This window comes from Callospermophilus lateralis, chromosome 1 (assembly GCF_048772815.1).
Source record: "Callospermophilus lateralis isolate mCalLat2 chromosome 1, mCalLat2.hap1, whole genome shotgun sequence".
NCBI lineage: Eukaryota > Metazoa > Chordata > Mammalia > Rodentia > Sciuridae > Callospermophilus > Callospermophilus lateralis.
Genome location: NC_135305.1, coordinates 159144192 through 159169342, shown reverse-complemented (window position 1 = coordinate 159169342; position 25151 = coordinate 159144192). Strand labels below are relative to the sequence as shown.

The 25151-nt window shown below is 41.5% G+C and overlaps 1 protein-coding gene across 3 annotated transcripts; it reads right to left on the bottom strand.

The window, feature by feature from the left end:
• Positions 1 to 894: 894 nt before the first annotated feature.
• Positions 895 to 25101, bottom strand: Gtf2h3 (general transcription factor IIH subunit 3). Of its 3 annotated transcripts, none has more exons than XM_076834187.1 (14): positions 24979 to 25101; positions 21338 to 21417; positions 20296 to 20402; positions 18600 to 18766; positions 15608 to 15670; positions 14401 to 14430; positions 14169 to 14197; positions 10611 to 10685; positions 9519 to 9572; positions 7295 to 7363; positions 6637 to 6772; positions 6481 to 6517; positions 6309 to 6399; positions 895 to 1169 (listed from the first exon to the last, which is right to left on the bottom strand). In XM_076834187.1, the coding sequence occupies exons 1-13, from the start codon at positions 24989 to 24991 to the stop codon at positions 6330 to 6332; spliced, it is 930 nt and encodes a 309-aa protein (XP_076690302.1). In that variant the 5' UTR covers positions 24992 to 25101; the 3' UTR covers positions 895 to 1169; positions 6309 to 6329. The 3 variants fall into 3 exon arrangements, with proteins under 3 accessions (XP_076690302.1, XP_076689630.1, XP_076688867.1); XM_076833515.1 differs by lacking the exon at positions 895 to 1169 and adding an exon at positions 4939 to 5445; XM_076832752.1 differs by lacking the exon at positions 895 to 1169 and having other exon boundaries at positions 4939 to 6399.
• Between the last annotated feature and the right edge of the window lie 50 nt (positions 25102 to 25151).

Below are 25151 nucleotides of genomic sequence, written 5' to 3'. Positions count from 1 at the left end.
TGATATGTTCACTATAAAGAATACAGAGGGCTGGGGGTGGGGCTCAGTGGTAGAGCACTTGCCTAGCACGTGTGAGGTGCTGGGTTAGATCCTCAGCACCATATAAAAATAAATAGATAAAATAAAGGTGCTGTGTCCAACTACAAATGAAAAAAAAAGAATACACAGAAAACCGGCTGTGGTGGCACATGCCTGTATCCCGGTTGCTTGGGAGGGTGAGGCAGGAGGATCTGTTGCAGGGCCTGACTCTGGACCTGCATGGAAGAATGCTTACCTTGTTCACTGTGCAGCAGGGAAGCCCTAACATAGAACACAGGAAGTTTTGGAACAGAGTGCTGTCAGAACACTGGCAAGCACCATTTCCTTGCTCGTTTGACAGGAAGTTATTCCCCTGTTGGCACAAGGTCAGCCTACGTGGCAGTTTCTAGACTCTTGGTGTCTGGACTCCTGTAACATGATATGTTGTGTATCACCTCTGGCCTATCATGACTCTTATATGTAAATTGGCACATACCCACTATAAAAGCTATTTTTGCTGTGCAATAAAGTAGACCCTATTCTCTGAAACCATCTCTGAAGGGGTTTTTCTGCACCTTCAAGCTCCCCACAATTGATGCTGGAAGGGCAGGCCCCTCAGTAAGGATCACTTGAGCCCAGGAGTTGAAGTTCAGCCTGGACAACGTAGTGAGACCCTGTCTCAAAAAAATGAGGGTAGGGGAGAAGGAAGAAAAGTATACATACAAAAATAAAAAGGCTGATGGCTCTAGGTTTATGAACCAGTCGCTTAGCTTCTCAAGGCTGTCAATGTTTGACTCATGGGAAACTGACCCTAGCCTAGCAGGTTGCTCTTGGACCTGGTAAGTGTTCATATCAGAGCAGGGGGCTTTGCTCAGGCATCCTGACTAAGGCTGTATGGGAGGTGCTCCAGCAACTTGGCTCCAAAGGAGACCCACCCAGGGACACTAAAAACAAACCCAAAGTACTGACCCATGCCCCAGTGTGGATGAACTCTGAGAGCATACAAGTGAAAGCCAGATGCAAAAAGCCACGAAGTGCAGGACTCCATCCATATGGGAGTGTCCAGAACAGGAAATCCACAGAGACAGGAAGTACGTTAGTGGCTGCCAGGAACTAGAATCAGGATTTCTTCTTGGGGTGATAGAAATGTTCTGGAATAAGAAAGTCGCAATGGTTGAACAAATCTGTGAATATATTAAAAATCACTGAATTGTACATTTTTTTTTTTTTAATGCTTTATCCCTGAACCACATCCCAGGGTCTCACTAAGTTGCTTAGGGCCTTGCTAAGTTGCTGGGGCTGAGCCCAAACTTGTGATCCTCCTGCCTCAGCCTCCTGAGTATCTGGGATTACAGGTGTGTCACTGCATCCGGCTGAATTAAACATCTTTAAATAGTTTGTTATAGGAATATATTTCAACTAAACCTTAGCAAGAGGAACCCACTAGGCTGCTAGTGCCGTTCCTCATCTGAACACAGGATGACACCACCTTTTCTGGCTGAGATTCACAAGAGATGTGTTGGAAAGTGTTTTTAGCTCAAGGCCACACATGAAATAAGGATTTCATAAATTTTGGCAATTATTCATTGCAATTATTCATGATGAAAGTGGATTTTCTATTTTTCCTTCTACTTTGTGAATGTCGTGATTTTTTTCAGAAAGTATTTAATCATTTTCTATTGTAATTAGAAAAAAAAAGTAATAAAAGTATGCCTCACATCCTGATTTTAGTCACACTGGGCTATTTAGACAGTACTGAAATGAACCATGAAATTCTAGGGTAATAAAACACAAAGGAACCAATGCTGAATAGAAGTTGAAAGGTTTTTTTTTTTGTGTGTATGTGTGTGGTGCTGGGGATTGAACCCAGGGCCTTGTGCATGGGAGGCAAAGCTCTCTACCAAGTGAGCTTTATTCCCAGCCCAAGATGAAAGTTTTTGAAAAGACTTGTGAAATGAGAGGGAGCTGGAATTCTGCAGCAGACTAGGCTACAGTCTGAGCAGGAGTGAAAGGGAGGGATAGGGCGGGAGGGAAGGGGGTCACCTGGACAGCAACCCTGCGTGTTCCTAAGGAGAGTCTGGTGAGGCTGCTCAACTCCTTTTAGAGGCCAAGATGGCCTTGGCCCTCCTGCAACCTGTCCCCCTGGAGGCCACCCAGGGGAGCCTGGCTTCCCACACAGTGAGGGGCTCCTGGGATCCAGGATCTCTGTGGAGGCTGCCACACATTATGGCACTTCAGTTGATAAAACACTGTGCTTCCTTTAACCCATGTGACTGTCCTGAATGGTCAGCAAGGCAGGTATCATCTGAGTGGGTTTGTGGAGGTTTCTAGAGACATTGGGTCTTCTATCATTCACCATCCATGGGGAACAAATTCTCCACAGCCCCTCTTTTAATGCAGGTGCTGCCACCTCATCTAACAGCTGCTGAGGAGCAGCATCTCCTGGCAGTGTTCCCGAAACCCAAAGATGCAAGCTCCAGGCTAACTCTTCAGTCCTGTTTTGCCACAGAAAGAGTCTAACAAGATATGCTGACAGGGGCTGGGGATGTGGCTCAAGACTTAGCGCGCTCGCCTGGCATGCGTGCGGCCCGGGTTCGATCCTCAACACCACATACAAAGATGTTGTGTCTGCCGAAAACTAAAAAATAAAATATTAAAATTTCTCTCTCTCTCTCTCTCTTTAAAAAAAAAGATTAAAAAAAAAAAAAAGATATGCTGACAGATGGCATTAAAGGAAACACACACTCAAAGGAACTTTAAGACAGAAATACCCATAATGTGTATGCATGTCTGTGGTTCCCAGATTCACCAAATATTAATGAATGTTATTTTCTAACCCTATCAACTCTGGGTAGGCAGAAGAATGATGAAAGTGGATTTTCTATTTTTCCTTCTACTTTGTGAATGTCGTGATTTTTTTCAGAAAGTATTTTATCATTTTCTATTGTAATTAGAAAAAAAAGTAATAAAAGTATGACTCACGTCCTGATTTTAGTCACACTGGGCTATTTAGACAGTACTGAAATGAACCATGAAATTCTAGGGTAGTAGTCAAAGGAAGTTATAAGAGGAAAAGCAACTGGTATTTCTGAGTGCAATGGCATTATTAAAAATTGGTACCAGAGAATTGCCTTAAAATTCACATTTCTCTTAATATAAAATGTAGGCCCCAAATTTCAATTCAGTTTTCCATGCACAGCCTGATTTTTACACCATATTTGTTACACCAAAGTGTTTTGATGCTAAAAACATTCCTTGCACTCTCTCAGAATTACTAGCACTCTAGTAAAACCCTTTGGATAATTTGAAGTAAATAAACTAAATTAAAAAAAAAAAAAAAGCCAGGCACGGTGGTGCATTTCTGCAATCCCAGGCTCTTGGGAGGCTGAGGCAGGAAGATCTCAAGTTTGAGGCCAGCTTGGAGAAACTTAGTGAGGCTCTCAGGAACTCAGTGAGGCCCTGTCTCAAAATAAAAATAAATAAACAAATAAAAAGGGCTGGGATGTGGCTCAGCAGTTAAGCACCCCTGGGTTCAATCCTCAATACCACAAATCATCATCATCATCATCATCATGTAATAATACATAATAGCTATAATATAATGATGTAACAATAACAATTGTTGTTATTATTTTTTAAAGCAACAGACTATAGATAAAGCCTAAAAGGGTGCCTTCAAAACAGCGGGTTGAAGAGTCACATTCATTCTACCGTTTACTCTGCAAAACAGTAACTGCATGGCATTTAAATATTATAGTACCATAAACTGACCCACTTTTCTGTTATCAAAACATACATGACACTTCCAACCAGCCTTCTTAAGCCAAAGAAAATATCAAGCAAGTGAAATTTTGCTGACCTTGCTCCCAATGTAAAATACAAACATCAAATCTCTCTTCTAATACTTTCTTAGGAGTTGTACATTAAACCCTTCACACCAACTTTTTATTATATGTACTTGTAACAATATATTCATGTATAATTTTGGCAAGATTTGAAATTAAATTTCTTTAGTTGAATAAACATTTGTCTGACATTTAATGAAATCCATTTATAAAGTACATGTTTGAGGAAATGTTGAAGGAACATGAGATAAATATGATTAAGAGGAAACAATTCAACCAAGTATGAACATTTAAGTTATTTTGTACAAATTTACACAAAATGTATCATGAACACACAAAAACCAGAACTAAGCAAGTATATAAAACAGTTCAAAAACAAAAAAATAGTGAGAAAACCTTGCTAGTTTGTTTGAAACTTTGTCTTTTATAATTTTTTCCCCCCTTAGTACCAGGGATTGAACTCAGGGGTACTCGACCACTGAGCCACATCCCCAGCCTTATTTTGTATTTAGCGACAGGGTCTCACTGAGTTGATTAGGGCCACTAACCCGTTGCTGAAGCTGGCTTTGAACCCGTTATTCTTCTATGATAGCCTCCCAAGCTGCTGGATTATAGGTGTGTACTACTGTGCCCAGCTGAAACTATTCATCTTTTAGATCTAAATGCTTTACCTCCTATACTTAAAATAGTGAGTTCCATAGTAATTTTTTTGAGGTTGCAGATGGACAGCATGTCTTTATTTATTTTTATTATTATTATTAATTTATTTTTTTTGTAGTTGTAGGGGGATAGAATGCCTTTGTTTATTATTTTTAAGTGGTGCTAAGGATGGAACACAGTGTTTCATACATGCTAGGCAAGTGTTCTACCACTGAGCTACAGCCCTTGCCCTGAAATAGTAATGTATTTAAAAAATAAACCACTTCTCAAATGCAAGGATTAATAAATACTTGCAAAGCGATCCCCTAAATCATTATGTATTTGTTAATGGATACAAATCCCGAACACAATCTGAAATTATCTAAGCAAATTATTTAAATAAGACTCAATTTCTCAAAAACAAACAAACAAAAAAAAAAAAGACTCAATTTCTGAGATAGTCAAAGAGAAAATTTAAATCTTATTTATATACAAAGTTTTGTACACAAGTAGGTTTTTGTTGATATGCTTTGAAAAAACGAATCCTATTGCCATTCCTTACACTTGCCTACGCTGTGCTGGACACGAAGGGACCCTGAATGATTTCAAGGAAAATCACTGAATAGAAATAGTTAAAGCAATATTTCAAGGAAAACCATTACATAGAAAAATAAAGTCATTGCTAAAATTACAAATCATGTTTGTTTTGAACTTATGGAAGTTTTCATTATTTAGTTCACAGCCTCTAGAGAACAGTTCTACAATATTAACCTTTCTTCTCATTAACAATGACAGATTTTTATCTGCAGACAAATAACAGAATCCATTTTCCCTGACAAATCCCCCTCAGATCATAGACATCTGCTTCCACAAGTAAGTTCTTCACACGTCCGCTCATGAAGAAAAATTTTCCACGTCTAGTACACCTGCTTTCCTCGTTCACCTGAAATCAGATTCTGTAGTTACTCAGTGACAAACTTATTATTGGATAACTCTGTCCAAATGTACTGATAACAGATGAAAGAATAAACATAGGACTGGGGCTGGGACTTAGCAGTAGAGCGCTTGTCTAGCACGTGAGAGGCCCTGGGTTCGATCCTCAGCACCACATAAAATTAATTTTATTAAATAAAGGTATTGTGTCCATCTACACTAAAAAATATAAATATTGAAGCAAAATCTCAATTGACAATAAGGATTTGTTTACATTTGACCACGGTGGGAGGCAGCTATGAAAGATGCTTTATCTTAATTGATGACTCCATAAATAGCTACTTTTTCCAAAGTTGTGTTAAATTTCACATGCCATGCATTTCAAAGTGAGAATCTGTAAGTTTAAAAGCCTGACTTTGATAAGTGAACATCCCATAAAAAGAAAGTCAGAGATCTCTGCTTTCTTCCCCCTTTCTGGACAAAACACAGAAGACCTGAGGCTGTACTACACAGGATGACCCCTGATACGCCAGTCCCAGAAGCACAGGCTGAGGATGACATATAGGGAATATTTCTTGTAAAAAACTCACTATATAAATACCTACCCTATTCATATCTGTATTTATCTCAGAGCATCGAAGCAAAAATTCTGCCACACAATTTCTATTAATAGCCTTAAAAGTTGCAAATTTTTCTGCCTGTAAGAGGATTGAACCCAGGGACTCCACCACTGAAATACCTTCCTAGTCCTTTGATTATTTTTCATTTTGAGTCAGGGTCTCACTAAGTTGACCAGGCTGTCCTCAATTTTGCAATCCTCCTGCCTTGTCCACCACAGTCCCTGCGATTACAGGGGCATGCCACCCACCACACCTGGTAGAAAATGTTTTCTTATCATGTGGACACTTTCAATTTCTTTTTCTTGGCCTTCAGTACAGGAGGAAGAGAAATCTTAAAGGCTGTCCTGAAATGACAGAGAGAGAAGACTTTAAATGGTCTCAAAGCTCTAAACTTGAGCCACACACACAACCTCAAAGATACTTACTCACACGTGGTACAGATAGGGCTGAAATTGCAGAATACTGTAAATAAAAAAAATAAAAACAGAATGGTTTAAAAACTACATAGTTGGGATCTTTTCTGCCCTTCCAACATATAAAAAAGAAAGAAAGAAAGAAAGAAACAAGGCCCATGAACTTACTTGACAAACACACTGAGCAGACATAGCCGATTTCAATGAGATTCCGATGACAGAAGCAGGCAGCCCTGTAGTCAACATGAACTGGGGGCGGGAGGATTAACTGAGATCTCTGATCTTGATCAGGAAGAAAAACCCACTGTTTAAAAAAGAAAAAGAAACTTTTACTTAGAATACTTGGAAAAAATAACCAGGAGTCAGAATACATAACAGGTACCAGCCAGCCAACATTAAGGAAGATGTTGGGCTGGGGATGTGGCTCAAGTGGTAGTGCGCTCGCCTGGCATGCGTGCGGCCCGGGTTCGATCCTCAGCACCACATACAAACAAAGATGTTGTGTCTGCCAATAGCTAAATAAATAAATATTAAAAAAAAAAAAAAAAAAAAAGGAAGATGCTAAGCCAAGCCTTTCCTTAAAAGTCTACTGAGAAATGCATTTTTATTCACTCAGCCCACAATTAACAGCTCCAGCCACAGGCACTGTTTTATAAATGGCCACATGAGACACTACACAGACGTTACAGGGTCTGAGGACCACCAGACACCAGCCTTCCAAGCTTGGAAACCGGAAGCCACCTGCTTACTCCTCCCCTTGAGTCACTGTCCCTGCTCCCAACCATCTAGGTGACCCACGTGGCAGGCGCTGCTGCAATCTCCTTACCAGTAGATACTGCACAAGGGACGGCATCTGAGGCACTTTCAGGTACAGTCCTCCTGTGATGTCACAAGCCTGCAAGACACACAAAGGGCTCTGCCAATCTAGCACCTCTGGGCCTTTCCAGGGGGACGGAATTCCCACCAGTGACTCTCCAGGCCTACAAAAGGTCCAGCTGGTGCATGAAGTTCATTGACTCATCTAACAACTGTTTTCAAGCACTACCACATGCCACGTCCCTGGCTCAGGGACTATGGCAGTAAACAAGACGAACAGTGTCATCCTCAGGAACTGGTGCCTTAGTGCTTTCAAAAGATCAGGAATAGGGCTAGGGCTGGGGCTGGGACTAAGCAGTGGAGCGCTTGCCTAGCATGCATGAGGCACTGGGTTCAATCCTCTGCACCACATAAAAATAAAGGTATTATGTCCACCTACCAAAAAAATATATATATATAATTAAAAAAAAGATCAGGAGTAAATGAGACCAGGCAGGATGGCACGCCTGTAACCCCAGCAACTCAGGAGGTTGAGGCAGGAAGATCACAAGCTCAAGGCCAGCCTCAGCAACTTATTGAGATTTTGTCTCAAAATAAAAATTTTAAAAGGGGGATCAGCTGGGGCTGTAGCTCAGGGGTAACTCTACCCCTGAATCAAACCCCAGTACCCAGCCCCCCAAAAGAGAGCGAATTGAGTTAGTAAATACAAGAATAACTTTACAGCTTTATGATCATTTCTATGAAGAAAAATGAAATAGGGTAGTTACAGAAGGCTTCCTGGGAGGCGACAGAGGCAGGGATCGAGTACAGGCAGAGAGCAGGCCACTAGAGCACCGAGGAACAGGGAACCGTGTGGAGCAGCCAGTCTGGCACTGCTGGGTTTTTGGGCAACAGCCAGGAGGCTGAGGGGTGGGGCTCAGGTCTGCAGGCTCTCAGCAGGCAGGACCTGGACCCTGGAAGAGGACCGAGGTAGAATCCTGTGTGATTTGACACCAGGGGAGGGTTTTTAGGAAGCAAGTTACATCATCTTATTTACATTTTGAAAGCTCCATTCTTTTTTTTCCTGGGTACTGGGTACAGGAGCTGAACGCAGGGACACTCGACCACTGGACCACATCCCCAGCCCTGTTTTGTATTTAATTAGAGACAGGGTCTCACTGAGTTGCTTAGTGCCTTTCTAAGTTGCTGAGGCTGGCTTTGAATTTGTGATCCTCCTGCCTCGGCCTCCTGAGCTGCTGGGATTACAGGTGTGGGCCACCGTGCCCAGCAAAAGCTCCACTATTACTGCCATGGTGAGAACCAACTTTGGCAGGAGAGGGTAAGCCTCAAAGCTATTGTAGTCACCTACTTAAGGGAGGGACTCGGGATGTATTTAAAAAGAATCTAAAGGATTTGCCAGGAGATATAAAAGGAGAGGCAGAGGAGACAAGCAGGAGTTGGCTGGGGCTTGACCGCTCAGTGACATTGCCTCTTGCTGAGATGGGCTGCCACTGGGGCAAGAAAAGGCTGTGTAAAGAAAGCTCTCCCATGGGGACCTAAGTTTAAGTGACATCCGGATGTCCAAGAGGATATTCTATGAACAAGAATGAATATGTAAGCCTGGAGCCCAGAGGAGCAGCTGGGCTTGGAGCAGAGACACAAAGGCAACAGATGGGGCCAGAGCTCGTTTTCAGTCATGGCAGAAGCAAGATCTTGGAGCCGACACCGTGTAGACTGAAATGTGCAACTAAAAAATGAAATCAATCTTTCTGGTATTTAAATATTGAAATAAAATCATGTGTGCAAGATTATATATACATAAGTGGCTTAAATAACAAATGAAGGTATGCCAAGTACCCTCATCTGATCATTACATTATTACCTATATAAAAATGTCACATTGTATGAACTCCATAAATATGCACATATACTATGTATCAAGTAAAAATAAAAATGCCTGTAATTCCAGAGGCTTGGGAGGCAGAGATAGGAGGACAGCAAGTTCCAAGCCAGCCTCAACAACTTAGTGACACCCTCAGTAACTTAGCGAGAACTATCCCAAAACAAAAAATGAAAAGGGCTAATGATGTGGCTCAGTGGTTAAGCATCCCTGGGTTCAATCCCCAGTACAAAATAAGTGTAAAAGTCATTCTTTTAGTAGCATTTAATTTAACACAGCCACAGTATTATCATTTTAACACTACTCAAAGTTACTCTTTGTAACTATCAACATCAAGAATTGTTTTAAAACACACCTGTTGGAGAAGTCCTGAATCGGAGTCTAAAACGCAGGCATCGATCAGAATATTCTGAAAGGGACATTTTGAAAATATTACAGAAACAATACCAATAACGACTCTCTTATACATATCACTTTTTTTTTGGTACTGGGGATCAAACCCAGGGGCACTTTACCACTGAGCTACATCTCCAGCCTCTTTTTAATTTTTTTTATGTTGAAACAGGATCTCGATAAGTTGCTCAGGCTGGTCTTGAACTTGTGATCCTCAGCCTCCCAAGTTGCTGGGATTATAGGTGTGTACCACTGCAACTGGCCTATCTTTTTTTAAAAAAAAAACTATATATATATTGTGCTTTAGTTGTAGTTGGACACAATATCTTTATTTTATTTTTATGTAATGCTGAGAATCAAACCCAGTGCCCCGCATGTGCTAGGCAAGCGCTCTACTGCTGAGCCACAACCCCAGCCCTGGCCTATCTTTTTTAAACCTGTCAAAGAAAAATATATTAGTTATATTCATCTGAACATCTTTACTGTTTTTAAACTCAGAATATTGAATCTTTAAATGCCTCATTAAAGAGAGGAAAAACATAGGCAAGGTTTATGCAGAAAACTGCCAAATCCCAGTCAGGCACAGCACTCAGGACTGGGAGGCTGAGGCAGGAGGATCGGAAGTCCCAGATCAGCCTGGGCAACATAGAAAAACCCTGTCTCAAAATTTAAAAATGTTTAAAAAGGGCTAGGGACATAGCTTAGTGGTAGAGTACCTCTGCTGAATCTCTATGACTGAAAAATAAAAAGTAAAAACAAAACAAAAAAAAGGAAAGGAAAGGAAACTGTCAAACCAGGGATTGTTGGCTGGGGGCCAAGGATGGACTAAAGGTTCCCTGAAAACGATGACACTGCATAAAAAAACCACAGGAGGGCACAGTATTCTGGGGACCCAACTCATTCTCAGGGGTTCTAGGACATAAAACAGCAAAGATCCTGGATTCCTGATCCATTAATAAGACTCTTCACACAGAACGCCCCAAGAAGGTCATTCAAATGACAGAGTCCTTCAATGTGAAACAAATGTCCTCTAAGAGGAAGGCTCTCAACTCACCTGTTTCTGTGCTGCGAAGATGACATTCATGAAGTTCATGTACTGCAGTGCACTGTCTTCTGCAGCCTTAATAACCTAAAAACCAAGGCCTGTTAATATCTCTCAGAGTGTCCCTGGACTCCCACTTAAAAGTCACAACCAATACTGTTTTCCCGATTTGTCTTCCTATTTCCATTTTTAAATACTAAAGTAAAAGATGGCAGCAGAACTTGCCCCTAACTCTTCCCCCTGAGGCGACCCTTGTGACAGTTTGAGCATGCTCTCAGAGAGCACCCCTGCAGACCAACATAGCGCACAGAGGGGCTCCACTGGTGTCCTATACCTGACTGTCAGTCCATGATACATGGAGGGAAGAGATCTTCTTACATCAATGAAATAAAACAGCTGTGTGTCACTTAATGACGGGGATAAGTTCCTAGGAATGAGTCACTGGGTAATTCTGCTGTTTGAACATTGTAGAGTGAACTTTTCACACATCTAGATGGTACCCATCTACCAAATAGCGACAGGGTCTATACCTCGTATATGCAGTCCACACTGACAAAACACCACCATGCAGAGCGTGAGTACATATGGTACTTCTTGCTGACTTCTCAGATTTCTAGTATTTAACCAATTATCTGCAGAGGACATTTAAGCAGTTTCCAATTCTCTCTTACGATGTTCAGATGACCCTCACGTACCCTTTGCTCAGCTCCCTGATTGCCTCCAGAAGACTGCTAGTGTATGCACTGATTTTTTTCCCCTTCAGTACTGGGGACTGAACCCAGCGCCTCACACATGCAGGTGGGCACTCTACCACTGGGCTACATCCCAGCCTTTTTGTTTTGATTTTGGTACCAGGGATTGAACCCAGAGGTGCTTTACCACTGAGCCACATTTCCAGACTTTTTTTTATTTAGAGACAGGGTCTCACTAAGTTGCTTGGGGCCTCATTAAGTTGCCGAGGCTGGCTTTGAACTTGCGATTCTCTTCACTCAGCCTCCTGAATCACTGGGATTACAGGTGTATGTCACCATGCCCAGCCTTTTCCTTTTAATATACTTTTTTTAGTTGTTGATGGACGTTTATTTATTTACACACAGTGCAGAGAATAGAACCCAGTGCCTCACACATGACAGATACGTGTGCAACTGCTGACCTCCAGCCCCAGCCCCAGCCCCAGCCCCAGCAGCCTTTTGCTTTTTGAAACAGGGTCTCCCTTCATTGTTGGCTCATGGCTGGCCTTGAATTTTTGATCCTCCTGCCTCAGCCTCCCAAGTACTGGGATTACAGGTGTGCACCATATCCAGGCACACACTTAATCTTGATACAGATCATAAACCAAAAATCTTATCAATGTATCCTCTCATCAGCAGAGCATGAAAACAACCAATCTAGCCAAAAACAGCTGCACACATCTGTAATCCTAGCTACTCATGAGGCTGGGGCATGAGGCTCATAAGTTTGAGGCTAAGGATGAACTCAGTGGATAAGCCCTGGGTTCAATCCCCAGTATTACAGAGAGAGAGAGAAAAAACACAACCAATCCCTAACACTGCCAGCAACCCCAGGAACTGCCATGGTTTTTCTCATTTGTGCTAAGCAACAATGAAAATTCCATTACCTGCAATATTTCTGCTTACCAGTCAAGCTGAACATTTTCTTTTTCCTTTTTTGGTACTGGGAATTGAACCCAAGGTCACTTAGCTACTGAATCACATCCCTACCTCTTTTTGGGGGGACAGAGTCTCAGTAAGTCCTTAGGCCCTCACTAATTTGCTGAGGTTGGTCCTGAATTTGTGATCCTCCTACCTCAGCCTCCGAGTCACTGGGATTACCACAGGCATGTATCCTGCACCCAGCTAAGGCTGAACATTTTCGAATGCTAGAACTGGCCACTTGCATTCTTCTTTTGCAGGCTCATTTTTTTTTTTTTTTAAATATTTACTTTTTAGTTGTAGTTGGACACAATACCTTTATTTTATTTATTTATTTTTATGTGGTGCTGAGGATCAAACCCAGGGCCTCACACGAGCCAGGCAAGTGCTCTACCACTGAGCCACAACCCCAGCCCTCATTTTTCTTTTCCACCTGTTTTTCTAGAGTGAAAGTTTAAAAGTTTGACTTTTAAAGATTAGCTTTTAATAAGAGTTTTTTTGTTTTAGAAATACAACACTAATTCTCTATAATGTAATTATACTGAAAAATACTTTTTTGTTTGTCTTTGAGGGTTTGATTTACTTATTTCTTTTTATGAGGAGTAAAGCCCTCCCTAAGTTCCATGCTTAATAAAGTACTTGCCTCTCAAGATTACCAAAGGATATTTTCTCTTAGCATTTTTGTGACTCAAAATTTAATACTACAAGGTCTGATCTTTGGTAGGACAGATTTAGGTATCAGTAGTGAGACAGGGATCTTCTTTGTTTTGCCCCAAACATCCAATGGGCAGGCCCAGCACTTTTTATTGAATAATCAATTTTTTCTAGTTTAAGTGTCCTTTGTCCCAAGCCATCCTTTGGTAGGAATGTGGATTCATTTCTGGACTCCAGGCTTTCCCAAATATTTGCTGCTACTGTGACAATGCCACACTGTCACTGTGGCCTCACAACGTACTTTTAATGACTTACAGGGCACGCCCTATTTATTTATTTATTTTTTAATATTTATTTATTTTTTTAGTTGTCAGTGGACCTTCATTTGTTTATTTATATGTGGTGCTGAGGATGTAACCCAGAGTCTCACCCATGCCAGGCAAGTGCTCTACTACTGAGACACAACCCCAGCCCTCCACATCCTATTTATTATTCCCTTTTAGAAAGAACCTATTTCCTTTCACTTATTTTTTTTTTTTAAGAGAGAGTGAGTGAGGTGGGGAGAGGGGGAGAGAGAGAGAGAGAGAGAGAGAGAGAGAGAGAGAGAGAGAGGAGAGAGAGAATTTTAATATTTATTTTTTAGTTATTGGCGGACACAACATCTTTGTTTGTATGTGGTGCTGAGGATCGAACCCGGGCCGCACGCATGCCAGGTGAGCGCGCTACCACTTGAGCCACATCCCCAGCCCTCACTTATTCTTCACTTACTAAATAGCTGAATTTTTAAAAAATCTCCCCAGCCTGCTAGGAAAAAAAAAAAAAAAAAAAAAAAATTCACTGATTTTCTGACAGATTGCATTGAATATTCAGTGTGATTTTAGAAAAACTCACATCTAACAATTAAATATGGCTCTCCATTTATTTAATTTTCTAAAAATGTTCTTAGTTATACTCCATTTAATTTTTTTATTTCAGAATTTTAGTGTTTTTTTTTATTGTCAATTTACATAATGCCTGTTTAAATTAATTCTGCTTTTTCCTTTTATTTTAAATGGGTCTTATTCCTACTATTTTCCAATTTAGGTAGTCATATATAAACATATTATTAACTTTTTTTTTTTTTAATATTTATTTTTTAGTTTTTCGGCGGACACAACATCTTTGTTTGTATGTGGTGCTGAGGATCGAACCCAGGCCGCACGCATGCCAGTCGAGCGCTTGAGCCACATCCCCAGCCCCATATTATTAACTTTTAAAATCTTACCAATATCCTTGATTTCATCTCCTGATTATCTATAAAGATAAAAACATTACAATTTAATTGAATAACAATGTAGCTTATCAAACATGTATGGTTATGACTGATGTTAAATGAATAACAATATAACTTAATTAAGCATATGAAACATACGGCTTTCCAAATAAGTTTAAACACTCCCCCAAATAGACAGTGGTAAAATAAGCAGTATTACAGTTCCATAAAAAAGTGCTCTTACCTTTAACTTCCTTGTTTATTCTGTGAATGTCTTATTTTCTTAATATTAAGGAAAACAAAAATTTTATTTCATAAATACTTATAATAAACAAAAAAATAACCTTAAATTTTAGTTAAATAAACTCAGCGACCAGCTAGATGAAAAAAAAGAAATGGTGATAAGACATACAAGAGTGATCAGGCTTTTTGATTACTACCTTTGTAATCAACTGGGCTCTGTACGTTCTTTGTTTCAAATGATTAAAACTACTAACATCTGCCGGCGGCGGTGGCACACACCTATAATCCCAGTGGCTCAAGAGGCTGAGGCAGGAGTTTTGCAAGTTCAAAGCCAGCCTCAGCAACTTAGCAACATCCTGTCTCAAAATATTTTAAAAAGGCTGGGAATGTGGACTCAGTGTTTAGGTGCCCCTGGTTCAATCCCTGCTACCAAAAAAAAAAAAAAAATTACATCTGATTGTCCTAATTTAATAAAAAAAATTGGGGGTTTTAGTTGGACACAAGTGTTCTGCCACAGTCACAGCCCAGCCTGACTGTCCTATTATTACCCAATGCATCCTAGATCTGAATACTGCAACAATATACAAATCAATAAACCAATCAAAGGAGATAGATTTTAAAACCATACAAAGATGATCAGGCAACCTGGGTCAAAGTCTAGAACACAGGAATCATCTAATACTGTCCTAAAAAATAAAAGCAAAAGGACTGGGGCACAGCTCAGGGGCACGGCACTTTCCTAGCATAAATGAGGTTCTGAGTTCAATCCCTAGTACTGCAAAATAATAACAATACAATTGCATAACACAGACAGTGCTGTGTCTTCCGCTAAGTGCATTAGCCTATGGGAAGGGGCAGCTCACTAAGCTGACAGGTCAGTAAACAGCTTCTAAAGTTAAACACTGTTTCCAACTCAAGACCAAAAATTTTTTAAAATGCCACCTTATCAAAATTAGAAACAAGAAAGCATCTGAAGAAGCATTTGTGGCAGGCATAAGGACATTCGGGAGGAACTAGAGTTCATTCTTCCCTCATTTTAAAGTTTTATAGGTGAACTCAAAGCCAAGATAAACTATATACCTTAAATTATCATACTGACCACTTCAGAACCCTCAGGCTTTAGAGACACCCAAAGTCTAAGAAATGACGGGAGGTTAAACACACTCATCACAGAAGACTGTTTCCAAGCAAGTCAAACACCAGGATACAGCAGAGGGCTTTGGCCAGGGATCCCGCCAGCAGAGTTTCCGTATGTTGACCCTTGATGTCACCTACAAATAATAAAAAGCATTAAAGAGGGAATATTTAAGTACTTTCTTCAACTAAAGCCATTTTCAAACTGAAGTGTTCGTGAGTGAAAGAAAATGATGATATTTTCAGGTTGGGTTTAAAAACAGCAACTTGTTCCCAGTTATACTTAAAAAAACAACTTTGAAACCTTTTCTCAACTTAAAATATCCAGGTGCTTGGTTCAGGCTGAAATAAGGGTGGGGCTCCAGTCTGGGATGGTAAGAAAGTTCTAGAGATGGGCAGTATGAAGACTGCTCAGCCATGGGACACTTAACATAATGAGCTATACACTTAAAAACTGTTAAAATGGTAAATTTTGCTATGTAAATTTTAAATTAAAAATTCTAAAAATCAGTAAATAGTAAATTTCATCTGTATTTTACTGTAATGAAAAGCTTTCAAAACATGTTTAATTATGGGGCTGTGGCTGGGGCTCTAGTGGTTGAGCGCTTGCCTAGCTCATGTGGGGCCCTGGGTTCGATCCTCAGTACCACATATAAACAAGTTATTGTGTGCAACTACAAATAAAAAAAAATAATAAACATCTTTTTAAAAAATTTAATTATGAAGGCTGGGGTGTGGCTCAATGGAAGAGTACTTGTCTAACAAATATGCCCTGGGTTTGATCCCCAGCACTGAAGGAAAAAAAAAAAGGGTGAATTTTTGATCCTGTTGTTATCTTGAAAGGTTCAAGATTAACCATCTAAGCCAGCACAATGGCACATACCTGTAATCCCAGCAGCTCATGAGACTGAGACAGGAGGATCATGAGTTCAAAGCCAGACTCAGCAACTTGGTGAGACCTGTCTCTAAATTAAATAAAATTTAAAAGGGCTTGGGATGTGGCTCAGTGGTTAAGTGCTCTTGGATTCAATCCCTGGTACCAAAAAGTAAATAAATAAATAACCATTTACATTGCACGAAATGTCACATATGGGGATAGAGATGTGGATCAGTGGTGAGCACTTGCCTAGCATACATGAGGTCCTGGGTTCCAGCCTCAGTATCATAAATAAAATTAAAATCTTAAAATGTCATGTATAACTATAGACAGCCTGGACAGGGACTAGGCTGAGGCTCCCTGACAACTTTTCCCACTTCTTCCACTATACACTGAGGCTAGTCAGTGGAGAGCAGAGAACCCCTTTCCTCTCCTTATGGGAAACAGAGGCAGTCTACTATTTGTTTGATGCCATGGGTAAAAACAGAGAGTTTTCTATTTGTTTTGTGGTAAGAGGAATGAACCCAAGAGTGATTTATATCTCCAAACCCTTCTATTTTTTATTTTGAGACAGAGTCTCACTAAGGTGCTGTTGCTGGCCTTAAAACTTTGATCCTCTAGCCATAGCCTCCCAAATCCCTGGGATTACAGGTGTGTGCCACCACGTATGGCCGGAAAAGGTCACTCTTTTAAGAAATCAAAATCCAAAACCTGCAATTCAAGAGGGTGAGGAGTCCAGAATTATACTGTGTAAAGGGGACTGTAGCTGGTCCAGGAAATGCTGGAGATCAAACCCAGAGCCTCAAGCATGCTAGGCAAGCACTCTTCTCTCTAGCTATGCCTCTAGGCCCAGGACCCAGGAAAAGTGGTAAAGATCAAACAAAAAAGTTGACCCTGTCCTGAAGGCCAGTGATTCTCAAAGCAAGATTCTGGAACCCGCTATAGGAACACTGCCTGGGAACTCAGAAATTCAAATTCTTGGGTTCTCCCCCAGTTCTCTGCTTTAATAAGCCTTCAACTGATTTTTTTTTTTTTTTTTTTTTTGCAGGGAGACTACTGGGTATTGAACTCAGGGGCATTTAACCACTGAGCCACATCTCCAGCCCTTTTTATTTTAAGATAGGGTCTCACCAAGTTGCTTAGGGCCTCCCTAAATTACTGAGGCTATCTTTGATCCCATGAACTTCCTGGCTCAGCCTCCCAAGCCATCGGGATTACATGCGTGCACCGCTGAGCCCAGCTCCTCTAAATGATTCTTAATATCTTTATTGAGGTATGATTTATAGACCACAAAACTCAGTCCTACTCAATTATTCCTAGAAAGTTTACAGCTGTGCAGCCATCGCCACAATCCAATCTCCACACAGCTTCCATCAACTGAGATCCCAGAGCCATCGGTGGTCACCCCTTGTCCTTCCAGCCCTGGGCAGAAACTTCTGTGTCTGAAGCCCCCTTTTCTGTCCATGTGGCTTTGACACACACCAAAGTCTGACAAAGTCACAACTGCAGACAACAGGCAACCTGTAAAGGCCTGTGAGGCTGCTGAGATGGGTGTGAGGAGAAGGGAGGGGTCAACAATGAAACTTTATATCTGGTGACACAGGTGGATTGGGGGACCAACAGGAGGTGGCAATGGTGGTGTCCTTGAGGGCAAGGATAATGGAATCTGGGCAATGTGAAGGAGATCGGGGGGGCACTGAAATGGAGACCAGGAAGTTTGAAAGAAAGTCTAGGCTTGAGACATAGACTGGCACACATTCGTGTATAAATGACAATAAAAGGCAAAGGTGGATGAGAACGGTCAGAGGAAAAAAGGAAAGGAATAAAACCACATGCAAAACACATGCACACACACAAGCAGATATGTGCAGGAACAAGATGAAGGAAAAGCTAGAAACGGATACTAGGAAAGAATGGTCCATAAAAGAGGAAAACCAGGTCAACAGAACATCCCCTGAAACAGGCTGCTCAGAGTTGCAAGAAGCAGCAGCAGCAGCTGGTCAGCGGTGTCGAGGCTGTAGAGCCAAATACTGCGCAGACTGGGTAAGAGATTCCCAGAAAGAAAAGGAAGAGGGAGAGTGTGCAAGCAGACCGCACAGGAGCCTCAAATCTTTGCTGTGAAGGCCTGAAGGACCTCCCAAATCAAGTCCATTACCAAAATAATAGCCATGAAAATAAAAAGCTGTTACTTTTGGTCATCAGATCCTTAATTTCTTCAACGATAACTTCATTTGCTGCTGTTAAGAGCTCATATTTTCCATCTTTACTGCCCGAAGGATTCAATTCAGAAGGAAAGTTGCTAGAGTCTCCGAAGAAGTCTCCAAGTCGGCCATTCTTCCCAGGATACAGAAACCGACTGAAATAGCGGTGAAGAACTCTAGTTACGGCAAGACTTACTGCCCTCCCCTCACTCATGATCAGAATGAAATTCAGAAAAAACAAAATCATATCAATTCTGGACTCACAAGATTCTATCTACTGTAATAATTTCATTTTTAAAAAAATACATAAAACAGGCACATTGGTAAATATTTCACTTGTCACCACGGAATACTTTAATGGTTCCATTGCTTCTGGAAAAATGTGAGGAGATAAAGGCTGAGCGCGTACTCAGTGGCAGAGGACTTGCCCAGCATGCTGAGGCCGTGGGCTAGGCCCCAGCACCACAACAGAAAAATGACATGAGGGTACTGGGCCACAGACCCCTGAGACACCTCAGATGACAATTAGAAGATGTCACATCAAATTCTAACTCACTGCTAAGTTATTATTTGAGCTCTACACTATCTATCCCAGTAATAAAGATTTAGTAATAAAAATTTGGGTTCCTGAAAAAGATTCTCCGGTGCTTATAACTCTTAGAATAATCATGCAGAGGATACATTTGATTTCATTTTTGAAAACTAAAAATGCTGCCAGTTACACTATTTACTAGTATCTTAACAAAAACAACATCATATTTCTTATCCAATTCTGAGAAAAATACACAGCAAGGATGGGAACCGAAGTCTGTACTTGGTGCCCTGGACTCTTGTTCCACCAAAGGAAGTATAACTCTTAACAGTTAAGGTAATTAGAAAAGTATCCAAGGACCTCTACAAAATATGTTGGTAAATAAGAGTCACTTCCATTGTGATGTGACAGTTATGATAGAGAAGAGCTGGAGCTTATAATGGGGACCTGATCATACAGTCAGTACATAATGTGCCAAGTAAACATGGTCAGCAGCACTCATGAAAAATACACAGAAAAATCTACACATATCTACACTCACATGCACCATCTGGTAGTGAGTCTAAACCCGTTTTTTCTGTTTTTGTACAGGGATTAAACCCAGGGGTACTTAACCACTGAGCCATATCCCGGGCCTTTTTTTTAATTTTGAGACGGGGTCTCAATAAGTTGCTTAGGGCCTCACTACGTTGCTGAGGTTGGTCTCAAACATGCGATTCTTCTGCCTCAGTTTCTGGATTTTCTGGGATTACAAGTATGTGTCACAGCACCCGGCCAGAGCCAAGGTCACTGCTGCTCATGGTCACACCAGGAGAGGCAGGCAGAGCTGCCCTGGCTGAAAGGAGCATGACCACACATGCAGTGGAATCTGCCCTTGGGGAGGAGCGATAAGGAAGGAGCTGGGAGTTGCCAGCCTGGTTGTTCGTTATTCTTCCTAGACAATATAGTTGATTTGTGTAAATGAAATGTGTCACTGTGCAAGTCAACTTTTTATCAGTGTTCTTACATATTCAAATGTACATGTACTACTGTTCACCACAACCAGAAAATTTTATTTTATAATATAGACTAGAAACAGCACATCCCAACTGGCACAAAAACCTCAAAAATGTCAAGCAGTGAACACAAAGTGGTCCTAAGAGTCATGCATACCTTTCTTGAATGTGACTTGCTATCACAGCAAGCTTGTTGGAACGATTCATGAATAAATGGGAGTTTCCCAGCACCATCACGGCATCCATGCATCTGGATAAAGTGAACTGTGGAACAAACAGGAGACATGGGGACAACAGGGTCACTCTCCAATAATTCAGATTACAGAATGACTTTAAAGATACACAAACCCATTCACAGGATAAAACTGCACAACAGTACACAAACACACCAACACCCATAACGAGTGCACAAGAACCAGCCTTCTAAGTAAGGTCTGAGAGTGCCCTGGTTTTGATACTGTGCCACAGTTGTGTCATATGTCACCACTGGGGGAATCAGGAATGGGCCATGGGATCACTCTCCACCATGTTTAAAGTTTCCCGTCAGCCTATGATAACTTTTTTTTTTTGGTGGTGCTAGACATTGAACCCAGGACCTTGTGCATGAGAGGCAAGCACTCTGCCAACTGTGCTTTCTCTCCAGCCCAGACTATGATAATTTTTTAAAAGACTACTTACTATATAAGTCAACTTATACTTACTATATAAGTCAATTTGTTCAGAAAAGGCAATATAGACACAGAAGGCAAATCTGACAAAAAACTTGTATCTAAAATTTATAAAGAGATCTCAAAACACAAGCCACCTGCATTGCAGCTTGGGATGGAGGCAAAAATTGACTGTAAACAGGCCTGAGAGAACTTCAGGTGACAAAAGAAATGTTCTAAAATGGAATTGTGGTGCTCGTTACACAACTTCACTAACTTACTAAAAAGTCACAGAAGTGTATGTTATAAATAAATAAATATAATAATATCAATAAAGTCAGTTTTTTTTTTTAAGTTGCAGTTGGACAATACCTTTATTTTATTTATTTATTTTCATGTGGTTCTGAGGATCAAACCCAGGGCCTCACACATGCTAGGCAAGCCTTCTACCTCTGAGCCACAACCCCAGCCCCAAGCCAGGTTTTTTTAAAGTGATATAAACATATACAAGTTAAAACAGAAACATCCAAAGACCTCTTCCAGCCATCTTACCTGAGATTCCTTTAATGCTTGCTTCCCCCACCAAATTGGGTTGGCATCAACTATGATAACCAGAAGATTCAATTCATCTTCTGAAAACATTAACAAGAAATGAAATTTAAAAACATTTGCTGCATAAAAATGAATCAAAGCTGACATTCTCAATGTGTACAATAAATCCACTACATGCCTCTAAATGTTTCTTATTTTTAAGAAATTTTTTTGTATAGTTATAGATGGACAGCATACCTTTATTTTATTTATTTATGTGGTACTGAGGATCGAACCCAGTGCTTCACACATGCTAGTCAAGTGCTCTGCTACTGAGCTACAACCCCAGCTCCATGTTTATCCTCTTATAATCATAAGATTAACAGAAAGCCACTTGTTTTAAAGGTTTAAGCTCAGATGGCCCTTGCCTGCTCCCTACTCTGCTGCATTCTCTAGAATACCATGAGCTATATTTCATCAAACCTAATGCAATATGGATTATGAAATATGCACACACACACCCTTTTGGGCTGGGGATCAAACCCAGGGCACTTTACCCCTGAGCTACATTCCCAGTCCTTTTAACTTTTTGAGACAGGATCTAAGTTGCTTAGGACTTCACTTAAATTGCTGAGGCTGGCCTTGAACTTGCCATCCTTCTGCCTTAGCTTCCCAAGTTGCTGGGATTACAGAATGCCCCAGCATGCCTGGCAAAATGTGCCCTTATTTAAAGTACCGCTAAGGGAAAAAAAAAAAAAATGCTGCCATCTTCATTGTAGGACACCATCTGGCTTTCAGCAAAGGCAGGGATTTCTGTCTGTTCACAACTTATCCTCAGCTCCTAGCACACAACAAGTGATCACTAACTATCTACTCAATGAACCCAAAGTTATTCACACTTTAAATGCCTGGTTAGGGACAGAAAATCTTGAATAACCAGTAGTACAATCACCAGTGAGAGAACCACAGGCACAGAGGTGAAGGGGAAGCCCAGAGTCAACTTGGCTCAGCAATCATCCAGTCACCTCGCAGCAAGCCAACTGAACATGGAACCAATTTTTAAAAAGTAAAAACCAAAAGGGGAAGATCAATTTCTGTGTAAAGAATTTACTATGAAAAGGAATCATGCCACTTTCCAATTGTGAAAGACAAGACACAACTAAACAGGCTACCATAATGTAGTACTCACTCAACATTTACAGTAAGCACCAGTACTGGCTGTTGGGGTCTTGGGTCCACATCCAGAGCTAGACTTTTAACTGAGGTGGCAGACAGGTGAACACCTGAGTGCACTGGAATGAGAAGCCGAGGGTGCTCCTGTGATATGCAGAGCAGTGACGCCCTTCCTACCTCTGCACCCTCCTTCCTATGATTCCCTCTCCTATATCAGAATAATCCTCTCCCATTTTTGTTTCTGCATATCCAAAATCCTAGTTACTTTTCAAAGTCTCAAATAAGCCAGGCGCGGTGGCACATGCCTGTAATCCCAGCAGCTCAGAGGCTGTGACAGGAGGATCACAGTTCAAAGTCAGCCTCAGCAAAAAGCAAGGCACTACACAACTCAGTGAGATTCTGTCTCTAAATAAAATACAAAAAACAGGACTGGGATGGCTCAGTGGTCAAGTGCCCCTGAATTCAATTCCCGGTAGCGCCCCCCCCCAAAAAAGTCCCAAACCAGTGTAACCTCCTTCTTCCAGAGTCAATGGCCCTCCCATCTTGGGGGCTGGGAGGTTCCAGCCTGCTCCACACTAGGCACTGGCATCTATGATCCCACAACACCATTCCATCCTGACTGCAACCCAGCGAGGGACATAGTACTGCTGTCTTTCATCAGTTATAATATGTACCCCCTCCTTTTAAAAACCTAGATAGTATCCTACAATTAAGATTGGCAGCATTTTTTTTCCTGAGTGATATTGCACATTTTGTAATGCATATTATCTTAGTTTTGATAAATATGGTATATATATTCATTTGCAAATGAATGTAACTTGTTCTAAGTCACACGGACTCTTACCAAGTGGAAAAACCAATTTGTTGACTCTAAAGACTGACACTTCAGGGCTGGGGATGTGGCTCAAGCGGTAGCGTGCTCGCCTGGCGTGTGTGTGGCCCAGGTTTGATCCTCAGCACCACATACAAACAAAGATGTTGTGTCCGCCGAAAACTAAAAAATAAATATTAAAAAAAATAAAAAAAGACTAACACTTCAAGGGCTGGGGCTCAGCGGTAGAGCGCTCGCCTGGCACGTGTAAGGCACTGGGTTCAATCCTCAGCACCACATAAAAATAAATAAATAAAATAAAGGTATGTGTCCAATTACAACTAAAAAATAAATATTCTTTAAAAAAACATTATTTAAAAAAAAAAAAAAGACTGACACTTCATGGCCCACTGTCTTACCTCTGCCTACCACCAACACCACTAACTAACTCTCTTCTAGTGACATTTGACACCAACTGTGTTTCTGATTTCTCTTCCCAATACTGCCTACTGGACTAGACACCTTAAGGAATAATGATTTTTTTTTTCTTTCTTTTCTATCCCAGGTTGAGATAATCCCTGTAAATCACATAATGAAGCACCAAGCCCTGATCCTAACTGTGCCTGCTGCAGGCCCCTCCATACCCCACAGCCTGTAAGCCTTTGTCTTAATTCACCCTCAGGCCCCAACATAAAATCCTCAGGCTTTTCAGTCCTTGCTACTGCCTAAAATTTTGAGAAGGAGAAAAAAAAATGTGGTCTCTCAGAAGTATGGCTCTACACACTGCAATGTCCTGTAAATTTCCTTCTGTTTCTCTACCTTACTTGCAAACCAGAAATGCCAGGCCTGTGTCCTTCACAGGGTTGTGAGGCCAGTGAAAACGGATAAAGGGAGTATGATCCATTGTCCTCACCTCTCAGTGGACCTCCCAAAGTCTAGTGTTGCCCCTCACAGTTCACCTTCCACACAGCAGCCAAGTGATCTTTTAAAATTGGAAATCAAAAGTCTTTGCTTAAAACCCTGAAACAGCTTCGTAAAATAAAGCCCACAAGACCCTTCATGATTTGCATGACCAAAATCCAGCTCATTCTCAAGCTCATTCATTTCACTCCTATTTCTTCAAGACATTAAGGCCCTATAATTGATAGTTTAATGTATGGATGAAAGTCTCTACACCTTCCTCTACCAAGCTCCCTGTTTCTCTCTTCTCAGTGTAAACTGGTAATTCGACCAACCACAGGGCCTTTGCATTTGAAATGTACTTCCCGCAGAATTTCACAGTCATTTCCACTATGTCGCTTTTTTCTGGACTCCCAATGAAGTAGCTCCTCCTTGATCATAGTCCCCACAACGTCCTTTTATATTTCCTCTTACATTGTCTCACAACTCTTGTTACCCTTTGGGATTTTATTTACTTGCCGAATACCCCTCTTGCTCCCAGTGACCTCCTCAAGCATTCCCGTCCGCCACGTTCTCTACCGTATTGCCCAGCGCAGATCGCTGCCTGGCTCACAAGCGATCCAAAAGTAGCTCCTGAATGAATGGAGGGGCGCAGGGGCTCCTCCGCTAAAACCCAGAGGGGTTTCATCCGGCCCAAAGACGCACTCTGCTTGGCAGGTCCGGGCCAGGCCCACTCCGCCCAGCCCCGGGGTCGGGTCCCTCCCTGCGCGGCCCTCACCGTCAGACACCATTGCGACCCCGTCCCTCTGCGCAGAGAACTAGCAGTCAAGCAAGCGCTCTAGAGCCAGCACATCCCAAATTCCGGCGCCGCCGAGTGACGCACGCATGGCTGGACCCGGGCGCGCGCGGCACTCACGGCCCCGCCCCCAAAGCGCCGGAAGTGGCGTCTGG